Below are 22294 nucleotides of genomic sequence, written 5' to 3' on the forward strand. Positions count from 1 at the left end.
TTCTAGACAGTGACTACCAACTAATTTGAGCATCTCTAGGGCAGGAGTCAGGTTTACATGTGTCCCACAATGCCATGTGTCTGCTAGGACTGGAAAATACTGCCTTGTTGGCTGGGGAGGAGCCAGATCTCAGGAGAGTTCCTGAATCCTGCCAAAGGGTTCCACAGCTCCTGTCAGCTGGTGAGGGAGATACAGACAGACATAAGTGCGCGCGCACACACATACACACACACACACACACACACACAGTCCTAGCTTCAGGGCTTCCTGGCAACTATCAGATATTGTTGGATTCAACTGGAAATCACTGAGCACATTTCTGTCATATGCTTGCACTATCTGGGACCATATCTCTGTTACTGAGAACCATCCCATCCTCGTGCTTCTTTTTCTCCATATATTTCTGCCCCTATCTCTTCTTAACCCTTGCTGAAAGTATCATCAGTTTGTATAGTCAAACGCTTCTTTCCTATAAAAAGAGAATGTGGCAGTGAAGAAGTATTCCACAGCCAGGCTCTTTTGTACATAGCTGTTTGTTGGGGCTCTTTTCCCTTGGCATCGTTTGATGAGACTCTGAGAAAGGAAATTTCCTGGCCACCCAAAAACAAAAGTGCCACCAAGACCCTAGTTGCTGTCTGACACCCATGAGGGATGAGGCCCACGTGGGATCAAGTGACTGAGGAGGTTGCAGACGTGTTGTTTTCAAATAAATTTGACTGATTATCAGTAAATATTCAGATTGTATACCTATTTTATATACCTAGGATCATGTATAAATTTACTGGGCAAAAAGGGGTCATGGGTGGAAAACGGTTGAGACAGCCCTGGTCTCATTTTGTTGGCTGTGCATTTCTCAGGACCCTGAGACATCTGTTCATTGCTGGTGTGTGACCTTACACCCCTAACCTTTGCAGATGGTGGTGAGTGCTATCGTGGACACCTTGAAGACAGCGTTCCCTCGCTCTGAGCCCCAGAGCCCCACTGAAGAACTGAGTGAGGCCGAGACAGACGGCAAGCCCCAGACTGAAGGCAAGAAGGCTGGCAAGTGAGCAGCCCGCAGTGGCCTGGGGCCCTCCTGCCTCTCAGGCCGATCTCAGGCCTCAACCCAAGGCCACTGCACTTGCAGGCACACCCCAGGCCCAACATCATCCTAGGGGCCTGCGCTTCCAGGCAGCCCTGCGGGGTGTTTGCTTTTGCCAAGGGCACCCGGGAATTTGACTCAAAGGGGAACTATGGAATACGGACATTCTTGTTTTCTGTTTTCCTGGAAAAATGATAGCTGTTTTTTTCCCGTAAGCCTTAAAAGCTAAGCCTTTTGATCGATTGTCTTTGCCATCCTCGCTGTTAATTGTGACTCAGAGATTGCGAATACCGTCAGGAACTAGGAAGTGGCTAGAAAGGACACTGAGGCCAGTCCAAGTGTCCCCTTTCTCCTTTACTGGGGTCCTGGGTATCCCCTGGCAGCACTGAGAGCCAGCTGTGTAGGTGGAGGGCGCCCCACAGGCCTCTCAAAACTTCATCTCTATCTGGCTATTGTGAAGAGAGAATGTGTTGAGGAGAGAGGCGGAGTTGATTGCGTGAGGCCTGTCTGATCGTTTCTTCTGTTTATGTCTGCCGGACCAGCATTAACAAACTCACGAGTCTTAGCCTGTTTTTCACCCTGGCCCGTGTGCTGAAGGAGGTCCCTGAGCCCTAACACTTGAATCAATGGGGTTGCCACTTGCAGTCCCTTTCTTGATTTATTTGTAACAGGAGTGTGAGAAATGGGCAGGCATTAGGTGCCCAGCCGTAGCAGCAGGAAATCCCAGACTGTGCCCCTGGGCCTTTTGTTCTTCAGATGTGCGCGAGCGCCTGGTTTGTGCCCAGCTGTCCTCTTGCCCATGGAGGCGCCAGTGACAGAATGGTTGTGATGCCCATGAGAGAAAGCCCCATCGCAGCATCAGGAATTGCGCCGATTATTAAGAGTCGCCAGAGCCTAGGTTGCTGGGGGAGTCAGAGCAAATCTCCTGGACAGTTCCCCTGGCTCCTGCAGACGAGGACGGCTCTTCTGGTTTGCGGGGATAGAGACTCGCCGGCCCTTTCTCTGAAGACCGGGATGCCGAATTACCTTCTATCTCCACCCTTTGTTTCTGCTCCAGGTCCAAACTGAGGTTCACTTCCATGAAAGTGTCCCCAGCACTGAACCTCTCAGAAGCACATGAGAGGATTTTCTATGGTCTCCCGGAAGACGGCATGGTAAGACGGCCCTGAGAGTCTTGGAGCTGAGGGCTGGGATGTGGATCCTGAAGCGGGTCGGCTATAGAGACCTTCTCCAGAGTCCCGAAGGACTTACGGGCCCAGTTAGAGGGCGGAACTAACAGTTCAAATTCAATTCTGCAAAGCTTTTCTCTGAGCAGTTTCCTATTTCTCCCAGTTTGGTGTAGCCCCACGACCTCTGATGTTAGTTCCTGGATGGCAAACAGGTGACCTGCCTGTGTGTGTGGCAGATGAGAATCCAAAGGCATTGTTTGCATCACCGTCACTTAGTTACATGTGTACCGTTCCGCCAGGAGCTGTCCGGCCTCTCTGCTTCTCACTGTCGCCCTATTGGCCCTTTCTGCAGGAGTCCGAGGTCCTGCCCATGGCCGGGGTGCAGTCCTTCATCGAGAAGCAAATGAAGCTGCTGAAAGTACAGCCTGCAGATACCTGTGGCCAAGACCCTGAGCAGCGCCTCAGAGACTGTGTGGACAGCTCCCTCCCCGATGCGGACCTCAGCCCCAGCACACCAGGTAAGGTACAAGCTCTCTGCTCCCCGAGAGAAGGGGACCAGGACACGCCAGGGACTTGGGACTGCTGAGACTTGTCCCTTTATTTTCCCTTCTGTTAGTGAAGCGCTCACTGCCAGTGCCTGTGGGACTGTGTGGGCCTGGGATGCAGAGATAACCCCCAAGGCGCAGGGCTGCAGCCCGCTGCCAGGGAGAACCAGAGGAGGGCAGGGGAGGCCTTGCTTCCTCTCTACACACCCATCCAGGTGTGTGTTCTCTCCGGAGGGAGGAATCCACCAGGTTGCTGCTGAGTTTGGACCTTACAGGGAGAATGGTTATGAGAACAACCCCTTTGGTTCTACCACAAAGGGAAGAGGCCCTCATGACAGATTTTGCACATCTTGGTTTTGGAAAGAAAGGCGACAAGGCCAGTTTCCCTGTGGTTTCTCACTTGCCCGGAGTCGACCACTTGACCTTTGCCTAATGGCTTTGAGTGTAAACTGGGGCATGTGGCCAGCCCCAACTCTTCACACCACAGTATCTTACTGGTTACAGAGATGAAAGCATAAGACAGTGGAGGAGTCAGAGGACTGGATGCAGTTACACATCCCACACCTAGCTGTGGCCAGATCAAGCCTGGACATTTTGAATAACATGACTCAGAAGGACAGCTTGTGCCTGAGCCCTTCTGGCCTGGTCACAGGAGAGTCGGCTCTCCCCAGAGGACTCTCTTGTCCCTGTGCTGTCTCATTGCTGCCACAGGGGGGCAGCACAAGTGAAGGCCAGACTGAGGCTGTCCACCCAGATCCCCTCTCCCTGTTCCAAGAACCCTGGTGCGGCTGTAGAACTGAATGGCGCTGAGTCTCGATGGTGCTTTTCCTCTCCATGCAGAGCTGTGATGGAGGTAATTCATAGAGTAGAGACAGGGAGACATTAGCAACTACCATGAGTAATCAAATAGAATAACTGTAACAACCTACAGGAATAAAAGCCATGTGACTATCACCTCTCTCTTCCAAAATCCCTTATTGTGTGTCATATTCCCGTAAACAATTGATGACATGGGCGACCATGGTGAGGTGACTAGAAAGCAAACATCCCACCACTGCCAGGAGGCCTTGACATACAATATGAGGAAAAGGAAATACATGTTGGATGGGACTGAGAGGAAAGGAAGGGTCCGTTCCCTCAGATGTGTCAGGTTGTAAGGGTCCCTGAGGGAGAGGAGCCTGCAGGGTGGGCCCTGGGATCTGCACTGACTCTGGACTCACACTTAAGTGTGAGAATTGACCATGATCTCAGTCACAAGCATAGGGCCAGCAGGGGTCGGTGACGAGACCACTCCATCCATACAGCACTCTGTGTCAAAACCTCTGCCTGGGTGGTGTTGCCCACCCCCTTCTCCCCCCTTCCCCCTCCCCCCTTCCCCTCTCTTCCTTCCTCTCTTCCTCCCCTCCCTTCCAGAATTCCCACTAGGAAGAGCTGGGGCCCAGCACACCTTTGACCAGAAGGTGGCGCTCTTCTTAGAACCCCATAGCCCCCGAATTGAGCTGAAGCCTCAAGGGTCCCAGCCCAAAAACTCTGGGGACCAAAGGTGCTTTCAAAGTCACCTTTTCATGTTACAATAGAACCCAAGCTGCTGCCCAGGATCCACAAGACACACAGACATTTCCAGGGACCCATGGAGGCTGTGGAGTGGGACAGGGCCACTGGTTCAGCTTTCTCTGGGAACAGTGTTGTCAGCTCCCTGCAGGAACAGGAAAAAGAAAAAGGAAACTAGGTGTGCAGATCATTTCCCAAAGAGAAACATTTACTAAGTCAGGCACAGACACCAAAAGACTCGCAAAGGAACCAAGCGGCTGTCAGGACCCTTTGAGCCGTGATTTCGCTCGCTTGATCTGCGGGTGGAAGGTGGCGAGGACCCGCCTGCCTTGCTCACGGTGCTTCTCTGTCCCAGGGTCGGACACGGCCTTGGCAGACACAGCGCTGGACCTGCTGCTCCTGCTGCTGATGGAGCAGTGGCAGTGGCTTTGCACGGAGAACATGCACAAGTCTCTTCACTTCCTCTTCGGGTCGCTCCTCCAGAGGTAAGGCCGCGGGCTCTCAGCGTGAGCTGGGCGGTGTGGTGCTGAGTCCTCCACCGCAGAGGGAAAGTGGAGCCTCCCCGGGACTGTCACCGGGAGGGGGATGACCCTCTTAGAGGGATCCAGGAGGGAGGGTGCCTGGGGCATATCCGGGCATGCACTTCCGCCATCACCTGCCGTCTGGTGTTGGAACAGGTCTGCTTCCTTGAGACTCCTGGCACATTCCAAGTCACCCCAACTTGAGTGACAGAGGCTGAAGCCCTGACCCCACAGTAGCCCCGTTCTTCTGCCCTGGCATCAGTCCTCCCCGTGCTGCTCCCCGGCCCGCTCTCGGCCTTTCACTTCTCTGACAGCGGCAGGTCCCGTGAGGGGAAACTGTGAGGGGGGAAGAGAAAGCGCAGCCATCTGCGTCCTCAGATTGTTTTCTCCGAAGGGGGTGTCGAGGAGTATCAGAACTGAATTGCACCATAACTGGATTTAGAACTTAGATATCACAGTTCAAGCTTATGGAGGTCTTGAAAGATTTGTGCGCGATGCTTTCAGCTGCTGATTTTGTAATCATGAAGAGGATGCGGATTCATCTTTCCTGCAGGTCGGACTGTCATTGAACCATAGATACGCCGGTGCCTGAGCTTAGTTCTCTTTTTCGTTTCTCTCTTATGGGATAGCTTGGCAAACTTCAGAGTAAGAAGTAATTAGATTCTTGCTTCTTTCAGTAACTTGTGAATCTGGCTTCTAGGTAACTCCCAAAATATTTTTTTTCTTAGTATCGTGTTTTGTTTATTTTATTTATCTATTTATTGCTGAGAGCCAGTAATCAGGAAGCAGAAGAGCAACACTCTTTGGTCAGATGCTGCATTGTCGTAATCTAACCGAGCTCGACTCTTACATTTCCAAGGACCTCAGTGGACCTGGACAAACATCTCTGTGACAGGTCTTTCTCTAGGACAGATGCTTCCAGGAGATGGAGCAGAGCTAGAGTAGGACAGGACCCCCGCCGGGGTAGCAAGCCGTGTCGAGTGCCCACATTCTGGGTTGAAAAATCCCATCAGCTACTCATCCTGGGGCTGGAACAATAGCACAGTGGGTAGGGCATTTGCCTTGCACACAGCTGACCCGGGTTCAATTCCCAGGATCCCATATGGTCCCCTGAGCACCGCTAGGCGTAATTCCTGAGTGCAGAGCCAGGAGTAACCCCTGAGCATCACTGGGTGTGACCCAGAAAGCCAAAACAAACAAACAAAAACCAAAACTACTCATCCTTTGGGCTGGAGCAATAGCACAGCGGTAGAGCATTTGCCTTACACTCAGCTAGCCCGGCCAAGCCGGGTTTGATTCCTCCGCCCCTCCTGGAGAACCCGACAATCTACCGGAGTATCTTGCCCGCATGGCAAAGCCTGGCAAGCTACCCATGATGTATTCAATATGCCAAACACAGTAACAAGAAGTCTCAAAATGGAGATGTTACTGGGCCCGCTCGAGCAAATCGATGAACAACAGGAGAACACTGCTACAATGCTATCGTGTTTTATTCTGTAGGAAGTAAATCCATTAAGAATAGGCAATTAAATTGTACACACACACACACACACACACACTCACACTCATGGATATGAGGGTGATCTGACTGCAACATCTGTCACCCCATTGATCGCCAGGGATGATTCAGCTGATCTGATTGGCTAGGTGAGTGTTCCGTTCGTCCTTCACCACTCCATGTACATCCTTCCCAAAGCTGCTTGCCAGTCAAAGAGGATGGTCTTCCGTGAATAGAGACGGACCATTCTTCAGTCAAGGGTATACGAGTAGCTACGCTCCCGCTCCCCTGCTCCCCTGTTAGAACCTCCAAACACACTCTCAAGATCCATTTGTGGGAGAACATAGGATAGTCAGGCTTCCAAGACTCTAGACACATCCAAATGAGGTGCTTCACTTGTCAGTCTGCCCCCCTCTCTCTTTCTCTCCCACACACAAACGCACGCGCGCATGTGCGCGCGTACGCATGCACTCACACTCCAAAGCTCCATAGAGTCCGGAGACATTGAAAACTTTCATGCTGAGAGACCAAGTCAAGGTCGAGAGTGCATGCTGGTCCCTGCTGAATGTTCGTCACGTATCTGTGGGCTCACCTCTGTCCGCTCGCAGTTTCTTCCCACCAAATGGGGCAGGTAGCCCCGGAATGCAGAATAAGAAAATGGAGCGTGGCAAACTCAGCTCGTAGGCTAGGTGGTCATGACCCAGCCGGGCCTGAGGCCGGCCATGAGCAGCTTCCGCTTGCTCCCTGATGTATGTATCTGCGCAAACCCCACGTCTGAAATGCTGAGTCTGGGCCTTTTCCTCTCCTCACATGCAGCTCCTCTCTTGGGGGCTTGTTCTGAGCACCCCGAGTCTCGGACCAGGCCCGATTCTCTCACCTCTGCCCGGTGGTCCTCCTGCTCATTCTCCTGCCCTCTCTTCCCCCCTCCCTCTTCTTCTGTCTGGCCGACTGCTGGATACATTGCAGAAGTTGCACCTCGAATGTCCTGTTTCCCAAACTGGTATCGGCTGGGGCAGGGTGAAGGGGGCCACTTCCTTCCCGGAGATTTTGGCGTTACCTGGAGACATTTTTGGTGCCACAGCTGGGAAGGAGGCTCAGGCGCTCCCAGATGCCGCCCACCCACATCGAGCCCTCTTGCAGAGGACACACAGTCCGTCGGGGACAAGAGGGAGTCTCCCCACTCCAGGCTTTTCTTGGCTTTCTCTGAGCCCCATTGCCACTTTCCCCAGAGATGAGAGGCCCGCTCAGTTCTCAGTGCTCCTCGACACGGGAGTCGAGCAGTCGTGGTATCTAGAGAAAGGGGCTCGGCCCCCCTCCACGTTCGGGGCACACAGAAGAGGGAGCACTGGGTCCAGGAGTCAAGTGTGGACCTGGGTCCCCTCGTCAGCTTCAGCTCTTTTTGAGATCTTGGGGCAGAGCCTTAGAAGCACGTTTGGTAACAGAATCCCCTTGAAAGCCCCGTGAGGGGGCCCGTGGCCCTGTTTCACGGAGGAGCAAACTGGGACTGAGAAACAGTGGCGGTGATCTCGTTGAGGACACGGAGCTGGACCCCAGGCCCGTGCTGGGTTCAGGGCTGATGGCGCACTGACCTGCAAGACTGTTCCCTGGGGTCTGGAGGGGTTCAAACCCAGCCCAGCTACCTCTGGCTCAGAGCGGTCCATGTTCCCAGGGGTGCCTGTCGGGCTCTGGACCCCATGCTCCACGTCCGGCCTGGAGAACCTCCACACATCCAGCCCAAGAACCTCCGTGGGTTTGGAAAGAGGCTCCCGCAGGGTTGCTGCCCACTTCATGGGCTTTGGGAAACCCCTGTGCTGGAGTGGGCATCTTCCAGAACCTTCCTCCCACCCTGCTTCTTGTCCCTTGCCAGCAGATAGGCTCTTGCCCTCGCTCTGATGCCCAGTCCCTGAGCTGAGCTGCCTGCGGAGCATAGGCTCCTTCCCTCAGTTCTGCCCTGCACCTGCAAGGGCCCTGGGGCCCACAGCTCCCACCGCTTCTCTCCTAGCCCCTGTCCATGGCACGAGGAACGGACCTTCAGCTATTAGGGTCAGCTGTGGCTCTCCCCTCTGTGTCCCCACCAGCCCCCAACAGGGTCATCTGGGAGATAAGCTCCTGCCCTCGCCAGCTCTCTTTACTCCCTGATCCCTTCAAAGACCCTGCAGATGCTTCCGACGCCAGCCAGGCCCTTCAGCCGATGAGAAAGCCTTCGCACCCGCATGTTCCCTTGTCCCCTGCCCTCACTCTCCCCTGCCCCCTGCCCTCACTCCCCCCATGTCTTTGTGTCCTCACTCTCCAGCCTGGATGCCCAGAGTTTGCCATGATCTAAATACGAGCCAGGGCACATGTAGTCCATGTCTGTAGCTCTGGCCTCTCTGTGGCCTCAAGAGACGACCTCACTCTCGGTGTCAGAAGGGTAGACACAGTCCTTCCGTGTGTGTGTGTGTATGTACGTGTGTGTGTATGTGTTTGTGTGTGTGCATGCGCGCGTGTGTGCTAGTGTTTGTGTGCATGTATGCGTGTGTGTGCGTGTGTGTCTGGTGTATAGAGAGAGCGTACTAGAATAGGTAAATAAAACCAGGTTCTGTGCTCAGCGGACACCTAGGCAGGTGAAGTCAGGGAAGGTATCGAGGGAAAGAAGGTCGGTGTCCAGCACGCGGTGGCCCCAGGTGAAAATGTGCTACAACTTGGGGCCTTAAGCTCGGTTATGGCAGCAGCAACTTCAAGTTGAGGGTCCTGACCACCTTTGGGAAAGAACAGCCAGGAGGTTTGTTACAGGCTCTGTGGTTGGTGGACACCATCACCTTCCTTGCAGACAGCTAGCTGTGATGTGGACTGTGACCCCCTTTGTTTCTCCCCGACCTGAGCAGCACTCACAGTGGGTGCTGGTGACGGATGTCTAAAGGGTGCCTGTGGCGGGAAGAAGTGTGGGGGGAGGGTGGCGGGGGGAGGGTGGTGCTTGAGGGACATTCCAGGCCTGCTGCCAGGGCATGGCCAGTCTCAGCCAGAAAGGAGCTGACGCTTGGTCGACGCTAACCACGCCAGGCGAGCAAGGACAGGCTCTTTGGCCGAAAGGGCCCTGCACTTCTCTGAGAAAAAGCATCCTTTTCCACAGTTTACAAGCCAGGACAGTGACTGGCAGAGTGAGCGATCTTCCCACCGCAATAGGGCTTGTCAGCAAGTCTGCACTGACGTCAGCCCAGCTGTGAGGCTCCAGCAGAGGTGATAGGGCTTGTCAGCGAGTCCACAGTGACGTCAGCCCGGCCGTGGGGCCCCCGCTGTCCTGCCTCTGACACGGCATCTTTGAGAATGTCCAGACCCAAATATATCCCTGAGCCCGGGCAGCAGGGACATGCAAGATGGATAGGAACGTGGCTCAGGGACGGCACGTGCTCGGGAGAGCTGACCGGGCTGCAAGGCCCCTGTCACGTTGATCTCACTGATGTCCCAGCTGTCCAGCCTCAAGCCGCTCCCGGGTCCAGAGATACGCTGGTCTCTGTGTGTCTCCTCCAGGACACCCGGGTCGGGGCCCGGCTCCCTTCTCTGCACGCCCTCTCCAGTCGAAAAGGAGCTTCACGGGCTCAGGAAGCAAAACACACTTTCCCCCTTGCTTCTCCCGAAACCCAACTCGCTTCTAGGATCTTCCTCCCTGGCCCTTTCTGTTCCACAGCCTGTGTGAGAAGAAAATGCAAACTTGAGAGAGCCGCAGATACAAAGTTCTCTTGGACTAAGTCTCCACTCTCTTCTGCAACTCTGTGTCCTCCCTCTGTTCAAATATTAGTGTCTCTCGCCCCAGTGTCCCCGTGGACAGAAGCTCCAGTGCTTCCATTCTCAGGTTGGGCTCGTGCTCTGCTTTCGGACGCCAGAGAATATATGGTGCTCTGCGTGGACGCATAGTGTGTATCCGTGTGTATGTGCGCGGGTGTGCATGTGCCTGCCTGTTTGTGCCTGTGTGTGTATGTGCATGTGCATGCTTGTGTGTGTGTGTGTGTGCCTGTGTGTGCTTGTGCGCATGTGCACGTGTGAGTGTACACGTGCCTCTCTGTGTGTGTGTGCACCTTTGTGTACCTGTGCATGTGTGTGCGTGAGCATGCTTGTGCTTGTGTGTGTGCCTGTTTGTGCCTGTGCACATGTGTTTGCGTCAAGCGTGCGTGCGCTTGTATGTGTGTGTGTGTGTCTTTGCCTCTGCACATGCGCATATGTGTGTGTGTGTGTGTGTGTGTGTGTGTGTGAGATGGAGGAGGGAGCATTCCTCTGTCCCAGTGAGAGTCTTAGGGCTCCCTGGCAAGTCTGGAGCCAGCAGCTCTCCCCCATGCCCTTTCCCACAGCTCTCTGATGCAAGGCAACCCCCCTTTCGAGAGCCACAAGACACCACAGCAGGGGCTTTGGGCATCTCCCACGCAGCAGGACTCTCGGTCGTCCCCAGGACTCTGTGTGGCTGGTCCTCTCTGAGAGCTCCTGCTGTGCTGGGCCTTCCTCACAGGGGAAGGAAGGAGCTGGGCTCCGTGTCCCCCGAGTTCAGATCCTGCTTTGAGCCCAACCATGTGGTGTGCCCCTCGCCCCTTCCCCTCCCTCAGCTCCTCTCCAGTGAGTGCTGGTTGGCAGTCCAGAGAGAGTCAGTGAATGCCTGTGACCCATCATGCCCAGTGCTCGCGAGAAGTGTTCCAAGCTCCCTGATGCAAGTCCTTGCAGACCCTGTTAGCCAGGAAAGTCGCACCTATTTCGTGGTCACAGAGGATCTCCTTACCTTTACTGTGCTTTGGAAGAGGCCTTTAGAATGTTTGCTTTGTGATCTAATGCGTCCCTCTAGAGGTCTTTTCTGCACCCTTCAGATCAGGGTCCCAGCCTTGACCATTTTCTCTCTTTACACTCCCTCCTGACTGACACATTCCACCATCACTTAATGATGGGGCCTGACTCCTGGCTCTGTGCTCAGGGATCACTCCTGGCAGGCTTGGGAGACTGTATGGGGTGCCAGGATTAGACCTGGGTTGGCTGCATGCAAGGCAGGTGCCCTCCCTGCTCTCCTATCCCTCAAGTCCCTTTACACATGATGTTTCAAAGTGGTGTCTGTGGGGTCTGCTCCCCGGGGGTGAGTGTGGGGTCTGCTCTCCAGGGCTGTGAGGGATTTGCTTCCCAAGTCCAAGGGCCTTGCTGCCTTGGGTGCTGGCTCTTTAGATGGAGTGTGGCAGGTTTTCTGCTTGGGGGTTCCTTGGGTCCAGGTGTGCCCCTTATAAACTGCACAGGGGGAGGTCAGGGATCATGGTGTGGACAGACCACGAATGCAGGGAAAACAAGAAAGAATTCTGGGGGGATGGTAAGCTAGCTTCCTGGAGAGATTGTTGAAAGCTCGGCTTGGTCCGAAGGGAACCGTTTCCACTAGCTCAGGCTAAGTGATATTGTAAGCTCTGAGAACCTTTTAAAGGAGGTGAGGACCTGCATAGAAAGGAATCCTTAGACATATTCTGATCAGTTTTCAGCAGCCACTATTTGAGTGTGTGTGCACACACAAGACCGTTTGGGTTTCAAACTCTTTTTGCAAAGCCCACCAGCCTGTTGCCCTTCGGGGGATGCCGGGCAGGAATTCTCCCTCTGGCCACCAGGTGGCGCAGCAGCTGAGCGGGAGCCCTTGCCAAAGGATGCTGCTGGTCCGGCTATGGGTGAGCCCAGAGTCCTCAGAACTCCCCACTGCCTTGCTCACGATTTCAGAGGCTACGGGGATCTGCCTCCCTTAGTGCCACCTGGTGGGAAGCGCCCACTTTATGGCCATCCACAGTGAAGTAGGTCAATCTTACCTGAGCTGGTGTGCTGGTGCACCATTTTCTTTCTTTCTTTTTTTTTTTTTTTTGGCTTTTTGGGTCATACCTGGCTATGCACAGGGATTACTCCTGGCTTTGTACTCAGGAATTATTCCTGGCAGTGGTCAGGGGACCATATGGGATACTGGGAATCGAATTCGGGTCAGCCGCGTGCAAGGCAAATGCCCTACCCACTGTGCTATTGCTCCAGCCCCTCTTTTTCTTTTTTTTTAAATTGCATTCACACCCCATGGTTCACAAGGTTGTTCATAATTCAGTTTTTACGGGCTTTTGCTGTTCCAACTCCAGTCCCTCCACCTGAATGACCTTCCCTCCACATTGTCCCCATTTTCCCAGCCACTCCCTAAGCCTGCCTAACAGATACACACTTTGTTTTGTATTGCTTGCCACAACCAAATGACAAAAGCAATGATGGAAAAGACTTCAGTAGAAGAAAATTTGTGAAAATCGTATCTCACCACGGAGTGTGTGGTGGTTGCTAGTCTAGCCTTCTGCGTGACCTTCTTTGCTGTTACTCTGTTACTCCTCTGTTACTGTTTCCCCTCCTGGAATTTTAGTACTGTGGCATCTAGAGTGTTGCTTGGCCCAGAATCTTCATGATCTTGCAGAACTGGAGGGGGGCGGGGTGAGTCTGCAGAGATTCTTAGTGAAGCCTTTGGCGTACTGGCTGCAGCGGGGTGAGGGTGCAACTGCTGGGGCTTCAGCAGGGCAGGGACTCAATCCCCCCGACCCCCCAGGATATCCCAGCGTTTTCAGTCAGGGGGACCAGTGTGCCCAGGAATCCCAGCTGCTTGGCTTGAATCTCTTTGAAGATCATGAATCTAAGGACTGGCCCGTGGGTGACGCATCATCACGGCGGCTGTGGGGTTGGGGTGGGGGGGAGCCCAGTGACTATTTTTTATTGTTGTGTTTTTGTTTGTTTGCTTTTGGGGCCATACCCGTTGATGTTTACTCCTGCACTCAGGGATCACTCCTGTTGGGTTCAGGAATTTAACCCCGGTCGGCTGCTTGAAAGGCAAATGTTCCACCCCCTGTACTATTGCTCTGGCCCCAGTCTATGTTTACTTTGAACCTATACAAAAGATTATTAGGACAAGCAAATCTGACAAAAGTTTTTGTAGATAATGCGTAAAGTTCCCAATACTTGTATGTGTGGTTCGTCCACCACTTTTTTAGCCTGTTTGTGTTCTTGGTAGGCACTAGGCTTTAGTAGCTCACTATTCTTTTGCTGTTTTACACATTGGCATATTGGCCTTCCATAGAATTTAGAGCTGTGCACCATGCTTCCAGTCAGTGTTTTGTCTCAGCATTAAATCATGTAGCAACCCAGCATTCTGGAAGAGAATTGAATGAAACCGGATTAGCTGAAATTGTATTTTAGATCTATCTATCAAAGATGGGCTGGAGCGATAGCACAGCGGTAGGGCGTTTGCCTTGCACGCAGCCAACATGGCCGACCCGAGTTCGATTCCTCCGCCCCTCTCGGAGAGCCTGGCAAGCTACCGAGAGTATCTCGCCCGCACGGCAGAGCCTGGCAAGCTCCCCGTGACGTATTTGATATGCCAGACACAGTAACAACAAAGTCTCCAATGGAGACGTTGCTGGGCCCACTCGAGCAAATCGATGATCAATGGGAGGGCCTTTACTTTTTACTATCAAAGATACTGAGGGAACGTGCTGAGTCATACAAATGCATGCTGAGTAATGCCGACTCAAATGGCGTCTACAAGCTTTAAGACAGGAGCGGAAGCTGTGGATGCACCCGGGAAACATCACATACCTGGTGATTGAAGGCCCCCGGGTTCAATCCCCAGCACTCCCGGGTTACCCAGGCACTCTGTTGTGGCCCCAGCACGTCCAGCACCTCTGGGCTGGTCAGCAGCATGTGGCCAAGCACTGAGCCTTGAGTCTCACACTGCCAGACTTGATATTTCTGGGAATTTCCCGGTGCTCCAGAAGACAGTTAGTTCCACACCGTCCTCAAAGGAACAAAATATAAGTGAATTGTTTGGGACAGATGTTCTTGTATCAACTGAGAAAACATTTAGTTGTAGATTGAACAGTGAATTTGCCCACTGCTGCTTGCTCAGCTCTTTAACCTCTTTTTCCATCAAAGAAAGTATCTAAGGAGAAGAACTGAATGGATGGGATTGGGATCAGTCAACCGGAGTTGACTAGAACAACTTCTCAGTGGATTGTGACCATGGAACAGAGTCTGCTCTCACCGCTGAAGACCTGAGTTGCCTAGGGGAGTTGGAGATGGGCGGGTTTTCTTGCCATTCGTAAACTGTATCAGTCCTGTTGACCCTGCCATATGTCTGGAAAATTCTGAGATGATGCGGTGATGTTTGGTGAGCGCCAGCTATTGCAGCAGTGAGCACTGGAAGAGGACCTGTGTTCAGTGGACTGTCCTGTGTGAGAGCCGGGTTCCTCCTTTCTTCCCAGCCTGTGAGGCCGGTTGGTGACAGGAGTGCAGTAGGGCTGCAGTGTCCTGTGGATTTCGACAAGCTCTTGTCGTATTTCTTTAATACCCATGTAGACAAAGTAGATGCAAGAATTATGTCCATTTATTTTTTTTTATGGTTTTGGGCCACTCCCAACTGTGCTCAGGGCTTACTCCTATCTGCACTCAGGAATTACATCTGGTGGGCTTGGGGGGAGTGAAGGGAGCATATGTGGGGCCAGGGTTCTAATCCAGGTCAGCCACATGCAAGGCAAATGCCCTACCCACTGTACTATTGCTCTGGCCCCAAACTCAGCATTTTCAACTGAAACTCGGACCTAGTTTGAGAGACTTTTTGCCTGAGTATTTAAAAACTGTTGTCAACTTTGAGGAAATTGCTGATAACATCGCTCTTATCCAACTCTTTATTTTTTCTTTCTTTTTTGGGGGGTGAGGGTGGCAGCACTTGGGGGACCCAATGTAGTGCCAGGGACTGAACCCAGGTCAGCCACAAGGAAAGCAAATGCACTGCCTGTTGTACTCTCTGGCCCTCTTCAGTTCTTCATCTGTAAAATGGTACATAAAAACTCTGACTCTTAGAGGTGTAAGAAATGCAGTGGATTAAGAGAGAAGAATCAAGGCCCGAAAAGTTAGACTGGCTAACTTTGGAACTAATAGAGATAACTTTGGGAATCGTAGAAACAAATGTCATAAATCAGATTTTTAAAAAGTATTGTACAAGTACCTAAGGGCAAGACCAAGCTTAATGAAGGGACATGTGATGGTTTGTAAATGGACATATGTGGACTCGGGGTTCTAGTGGACCGCACCTTCGGTACGATTCAGTGCTTTGATGTATGTGCCCTCCAAAACCAAATGTCTTCAGCTGTGTTAGAAGGAAGAGTGTGTGGGTGAAGGAGGCACCATGTCTGCGTCGTGGCCGGCTCAGCTCCTTCGCAAGAGAGATTGACCCAGAAGGCCACACGTAGAGGAGAGGAAGGAGCAGGGCCGGGCACAGTTCTCCCTCCATCACTCCCTGTGTCCGCTGACTGCATTTTGTGTACCGTCCTCTGCGGTTGGCTGAATCGAGTATGTTCAGCGCTGCCGGGCTCTGCTTTGGGAGAGAGAGAGAGAGATCTGCATTCTAACTTCACTGCCTCCCGCCAGCTCCAGAGGGTTGAGGTGAGCCGGTGACTGAACTTCACAAGCTGCAGCCTTGGGATTTGGCATTTGAGAAGCCTTCCTAGATGAAAGTGCCCTCTTCAGGAAGCAAGCTGCCACCTCACGCTCACGTCCCTAATTGATGGCAAAGTTAGGCTAAAAATCCCACTTTGTGGATTCATGGGCCAGAATCCATAGTGATTCCAGGAATAGCAGCACCCAGGGGATTGTGGCTTTGGGGGTGGTTGGGGACCAGCTGTGAAGTGTCCCTTCAGCTCTGCAAAGCCCCAGGTTCTTGTCTGCCTTTTGCTGCTGGGTACAGAAGGAGGAACCTTGTTCTTGGGGCTGGTTTGTAACTTGGTGATAGTAAAGAAAACGTCCAAGGTTCAGCAGAGACTTTAATTCCTTCCTTGATTAAGAAGTGGTTCTGATCTTGGGAGTTGGGTTGGAGAGATACTGTGACGGATAGGCCAGAACAGAAACAAAAAGGAATGGTTTCTTTCTCCATGCATATTATGTTATTGTTTCATGTTTTGGGCCACAGCCAGCTGTGCTCAGGTCTTATTCCTGACTGGCTCCATGCCAGGGTTGCACCAGGGATGGCTTCGTGCCATGCAAGTGCCTTTACTGCCGTGCTCTCTCTTCGCAGACAACGTAAGATAGAATTAACATCTTATTTTGCATCTAACTTCTATGTTAGTGATTAAAACCCAAAACTGGGACATACGTAAAAGTATGGGCCTTGGGGCTTGGCGTTTGGGGTATATCAGGCAATGCTCAGGCTATTCCCAAGCTTTGTGCTCTGAAATTGCTCCAGGAAGTGCTCGGGGGACTATGTGGATTGTACTGGGGTTTGGCATGCAAAGCATGTGCTTAGCCCGTTGGGCTGTCTCTCCAGCGGTGTTTAGTTTTCTCTTGCACGAAGCACGTTTTAGAGAGGAGTATCACGGTGAAAAATGTGAATGCAGACATCCTAGATGAGATGGGGGGAGCATCTGTGAGCCACTTGAGGCTTCCGGATAGTCACTGGGAGAGAGAAGCAAGAGTCTCTTGCCCTGGAAGTGCATTTCCGAGGCCCAAGGCTGAGGCTGCTGCACTCTCTCTGCCCGGCTGATGACCCTGCACCGATCCACCCAGACTTGCTACAGACGGAGAAGCTGAGAGCCAAGAGGGGCCCTGAGGGAGGAAGGGGGCCAGGAAGGGAACTGGGACTCAGTCACCTGTGAGCCTGTCCAGCGGGAAGTGCCCAGGTTCCCGTCACCACACCTGAGGTCTCCTTGCTCTACACACTGTGGGCCCAGCTACTCACTCGGCTCAGGTATTGGGCAGCAGAGTGCAGAGTGTGAGGTTTAGGCCATTGTTGACACTTTCCAGGTTTGTGGAGGGCAGGCGGAAGTGGGGAGTGATGCCAGCAGGTCCAACAGGCTGTACCCCTATGCTTAGAAGTTCTGATTCCTCCCATGCTACGTCAGGATTTTTCCAGCTTCACAGAACTTCAGCTCATTGTTAGAAATACATTTCACATCATGACCAATAGAGAGCACATGTGCACACACACACACACACACTCCTATGCAAACAAATGCACACACACACACACATACACCCACCCCTGCTAGATCCACAGAAACAACCCTCTAGGAACCAAGTGCCCCAAAACACATTTGCATCTTCTGTCTAACCTGTTTTAATGATTTGAAATGTCACAAACCACAAAGCTGCCGCCTTGGCCCACAGCTGGGGGGTACTGTGCTGAGCCCTGGCTCACAGAGACCCCGACAGTGGCTGAGGCGACAGGGTGTCTCAGCCCCTCCCCCCCACCTCCTCTTCCCGTCCCTTCTCTGCCTCTTCACTCCTCACATCGCTTGCGGCCCCGCTCTTGTGCTGCGGTCCCGTTGGTGACATTCCACCTCGTGGCTCCCGGCTGCTCACATGGTACACGCGGTGTCTGGAGATACCTGGTGGTCACAGCTGTTGTGTGTGGGTGTCGGGGGGCTCATGGACTCTGTGCTCGTGAGTTAGCCCTGGGGGGTCTCCACCGTGGGGAGGACTTAAGGGTTTGGCTTTCCGAGTCCTTGACCCCTCCCACTCTCTCACTTAGCCAACAGCCAAAAGGGAGGGGGACTAGGCTGGGCCAACGGGGTCACTTGATTCCCTGCGGGCTGGGCTGCCACCTCCTCTAATGGTGACCACTGGATTCTGCTCCCAGGACTTTCCCGCCAGTGTCTGGGGCTCCATAAAAGAAGAGACCTATAAAAGGGGGCGCAGACCTACCTGAACTATGGGGGCAGCACTGCGGGGGCCACTCATACCCCACCTGCATCTGCCAGGCCTGTCCTGGCATTGCCTCTCCTGTGTCCTATTCCGAGCGTCCCCTGTGAGCCCTGGACCCGCGGGATTGCCACCCCTGAGGCGGGGAGCCCAGCGAGAGTGGAATGCAGACTGTCTGGGCAGAGCCGAGGTTAAATAAACTTTGTCTTGGCCACCCCTTCCCCCAGCATCCCTCCACTGGGCAGCAGGGAGCTGAGGGAGCTGAGGTGGCGAGGGACTGTGGGAGGGACAGTCATCAGCGGCCAGTGGCCTACCCTCGGCCATCAGGGCTGCTCGTCCCGTACTTAGCTGAGAATACGGTGAGCCCCCCCACACTGGCTGCCACTCTGCCCGGCTCCCCCAGCTCCTGCCGACACTGTTCCTTCCCTGTGTTTGCTGCCGAGAGGCCCAGGGCGGCATATGCAGGGGACAGTGCACCCAGATTCTTGTGGCAGTGCTCGGGGCTCACGCATGCGTGGCTGCCACAGCCAGAGGTCACACACATGGTCACCACAGCTGGGATGCCCGACGGCAGAGCAGGGGGCAGCACACTGGGCAGCCGTATCCCAGGACCCAACTGACTGCCGGAAACTTGTATTTAAAAGTCAAAGGACACCAAACTGGTATTTCTGTGATTTCCTTGGGAAAGGAACGATGTGAACTTAAAACAATTCCAATTCCGAAGTAGGAGCCTGTCCCAAGCCTGTGCTGTGAAGCCAGGTGGCAGAGGAGGAGCGGGGGGCCACTTGGGGTGCTGCCAGACTGACCAGCTCGGTGGATGGACTGGGGTGCGCAGGGCCCCGTGCTGGGACAGGATGACCCAGGAGGGGGGCGCGTGCTGGGCCATCGAACCCTTGTTGGAGAGACGGCGTCCACGTGCGACGCTGACAGATGCCCCTTTCCTGCTCTGCGTGTGGCCCCCAGGCGCTGGGGGAGCCACAGCCTTTTGCGTGCATGTGTGTGGTTGTGTGGTCACCTTCGACCTCCAGCCGGACGGGCTGCCGTGTGTCCAAGGGGCAGCCGATGGCTCCGGGGCTCACACCACCTCCTGCCCCGCAGGTGGCTCGAGGTGCAGGTCGCCAACCTCACGTGTCCCCAGCACTGGCTGCAGTACCTCCGGCTCATCCGCGAGTCCATCTGGCCTGGCGGGGCTTTACCCAAGAGCCCGCGCCCTGCGAGGACCCCGGCGCAGAAGCAGGCCACAGAGAAGCAGGTGCTGCAGGACTTCATGGGGCTCGTGCCAGGTACGTGCCGTGCCCAGCCCCTGAGGGCCCGGCTAGTCTGGAGGTCACGACGGGTGGGGGGTTTGCCCAGCGAGTGGTGCCGGGGAGAGGCCCACACAGCTATACCGAGGGCCGCCGTGCCAGCCCAGAGCAGGCCCAGGAAGCTTAGTGGCACTGGGCTGGCCTTCGCCACCCCAGCTTCAGCCTTGTCCTGGGTCGGACCCACATCCCTCCTGCAGATGCTCGGCCGCCAGCCGTGGTCCCACGCGGGCAGGAACAGACTCTGCCTTCCCTCAGTGTGTGAGAGGCTGGAGGCCGCCTGCTAGGCCCTGGGGGAGGACAGGACAGCAGTGACCTCGCGTGGGCTAGAGGCTCCCGGGCTCTGTTTAGTCCGGCCTGCCCGGCAAGAGTGTCCACCCCAGTGGCTGGCTGTACTTTTCTTCGTGCGACTCTGGACTCACGCGTGGCCGGGCAGTGCCAGAAAGCCCAGGCTGGTCCCAGCGTCCACGGCGCCTGTTTCTCCTCAGACCTCGTGGTCCGGCTCCTCGGGAGAGAAAAGTGGGAGCTGAGCTGGAGCCTCGTGCTGAACTCGCTGCAGCAGCCCCTGATCAACAGGTAGGCGAGGGCGCCCCGGGGAGCCCCCGCTCTCCCCTCCAAATCGGACAGGCTCCACCCAGGGTGGGCCTCCTGGGGACCAGGGCCGTGTCAAGAGGTGCTGGCTTGGCTCTGGGGTACACAGACGCTGAGGCGGACGTGGGCTGGCTGGACCCTGCTGCCCTCGTGCTGAGGAGGAGGAAGAAGGGGTTTCCCTGTCCCCAGTGGCCCCTCAGAGAGCCTGTCCCGGGGAGCAGCTCCTGGCTCCCATCCTAGGGCTGCCCGTCTTGTACCCCCCCACAGCAGATCCCCTACTGCCCCCAGGCTGCCTCTTGGAACCTTCAAGACACACACAGGGACGGAGGGTCTGCCCATCCACACGGCCCCCAGTAGTTCTGGGGCGGTGCCGCTGCTCTCAGCGCTCGGGCTCACTCTCTTGCCTCTGGGGCCAGCATCCTTGTGACCCCCAGACCCTTGTATCACAGGGCAGCAGCCCCATCAAGCCGCTGGGGTTTGGGGCCAGTGATGGGGGGGGGGGAAGGGCATGACGGTCACAGGCAGGCCCAGACCTCCGCGCCCCTCACTGGCCATGTGTTGCAGGCATTTGGTCTTCTGCCTCTGGGACATCATCCTGGAGATTCTGGGTCTCCCGGCTGCTGAGGACTCTGCTGCCACCCACTCCTCAGGCAACCCCAAGAAGACGGGCGTCGCCCTGTAGCCCCCGCCTGGTCTCAGCGCCGAGCCGAAGCCTGAGAGCCCCGGGGTCTCGGGGCACAACTCCTCCTGTGCGTCCACCTGGAGCCACCTGCCGTCCTCGTGTGCACCTCGGTTTCCAGAACATTCTTAGGTTGGGACTGCCATAGGTGGGGAGAGGAGGAAGCTGCGGGGTGGAGGAATGAGCCCCTCCAGCCTCGCCCTGCCCCCAGTCCTGAGCTGGTTTTGGGGAGCAGGAGACAATTTGTGGGCGCCCCTCCCACCCCAAGGGGGACACCTCTCAGTCCCTCTGACCACCCCACACCCGTGGCGAAGGCCCCGCACACGGAGGTGCTCTGCCAGCTTCTCCCCATCCTCTGTGCCCCCCAGACTTCACTGACACTCCTCCTGCCCCTGAGACTTTCTCTCCATGGAGCTGCAGGCAGGCAGGGGTCGGAGCACTGCTCCCCACTCAGAGGACAGGGGGAGCAGAGGGGCTCCCCAGGCACCCGCAGACTCAGAACCCAGCAGACCTGCCTGTCGCTGGAGGGCCGATGGGGCGGCGCTGCGGGCTCATGGACCCGGAGGAGAGGCGGGGCCCCTGTCGTGACAGGGACACGGCCCGGGACAGGGTGGACACAGACATCAGGGCTCACCCTGGAGTGCCTGGGCACACATTAAAGTGGTTGGCAAGATGCAGAACTTGGGGGTATCTGACTTCTGTCCCCTCCTGCTCCCTCACCCTAAGCCCTGTCTCTCCCCGACTCCTGTCTTGGCCATCCCACCGCAGTGAAGTCTCAAGCTTTCTAGAACCCTCTCTGGGAAGGTACAGGCTGACCAGGACCACAAGTGACGAAACCTTGGTGGAAATCCTGCTGCTTCCTCATCACGTGGGGGGCCTGGACCCTGGCGCACTGACCCCCAAGTACCCTAAAATGTGGTGTGCACCCTGCCCTCCTCCCCCTCCACTTCAGAGGCGGTAGGTGGGAGGGTCCCCGTCCGGCTGCACTGGGCCTGCCTGAAACCTGTTTAATGAGCAGTTGTGTTGGAGCACTTAGGAGGTACAAACATGGATCGAATGCAAGGGAAGTGTGCTAGACTCAGGGACAAGAGGAAACCCAAAGCCGGCCCCTGGCAGAAAGTTTTATATCTCCGAGTCCAACCCAACCCCCGTGTCAGAGCAGAGCCGGCTTTAGTGCGTGTGGGCTGTAGGAATGCGAACAGTGAGTGTCTTTGTGCAGGTGTGGTGGGGGTAGGGAAGGCCCCAAGCAGTGCCCAGGGAGCCTAGGGCCACTCCCAGGAGTACCCCCAGGTGGGTGGAAGGTTCTGGGTTCCCTGGCAGTGTGGTCCAGTGTGCCTGTGTGGGGTGCTGCTCAGATCTCCCTGGACAGAGGCTCCTGGTTGTGGGTTTGGGGGTGTCGGGACGTGGTGCCCAGGCTCAAACGTGGCCTCGTGTGTGAGGCAGCAACCCCCCCTCTGAGCTAGCTCCCAGCCCTGATCTGGAGACGGTTCTCAGAATCTCCCGCTACTCCTCACCGGCCCCCCATCACTCTTCCAGGCGCTCTAAGACGAGGAAAGGAAATGGCTGTGGGAAGGCGCCTGGCGCTGTCACTTGCCCGGTTCAGAAAGCCTTGGGGGCCCATAAAGATGCCGCCTCCCGGGGCTGGCCCTGTCCCTGACACTGGCCAGGGC

At 55.1% G+C, this 22294-nt stretch overlaps 1 protein-coding gene across 1 annotated transcript in view; it reads left to right on the forward strand.

Moving 5' to 3' along the window:
• Nucleotides 1-21292, forward strand: part of SNX19 (sorting nexin 19) — a 28439-nt gene extending 7147 nt beyond the window's left edge. The window contains exons 5-11 of the mRNA XM_056131471.1: nucleotides 915-1045; nucleotides 2139-2235; nucleotides 2603-2768; nucleotides 4702-4831; nucleotides 19152-19336; nucleotides 19843-19930; nucleotides 20510-21292. Coding sequence (XP_055987446.1) covers nucleotides 915-1045; nucleotides 2139-2235; nucleotides 2603-2768; nucleotides 4702-4831; nucleotides 19152-19336; nucleotides 19843-19930; nucleotides 20510-20627 — 915 coding nt within the window. The 3' untranslated portion in view covers nucleotides 20628-21292. The remainder of the gene's footprint in view (nucleotides 1-914; nucleotides 1046-2138; nucleotides 2236-2602; nucleotides 2769-4701; nucleotides 4832-19151; nucleotides 19337-19842; nucleotides 19931-20509) is intronic.
• Nucleotides 21293-22294: the final 1002 nt, after the last annotated feature.

The sequence above is a fragment of the Sorex fumeus genome, unplaced genomic scaffold (assembly GCF_029834395.1).
Source record: "Sorex fumeus unplaced genomic scaffold, SorFum_2.1 ptg000091l, whole genome shotgun sequence".
Classification (NCBI taxonomy): Eukaryota; Metazoa; Chordata; class Mammalia; order Eulipotyphla; family Soricidae; genus Sorex; species Sorex fumeus.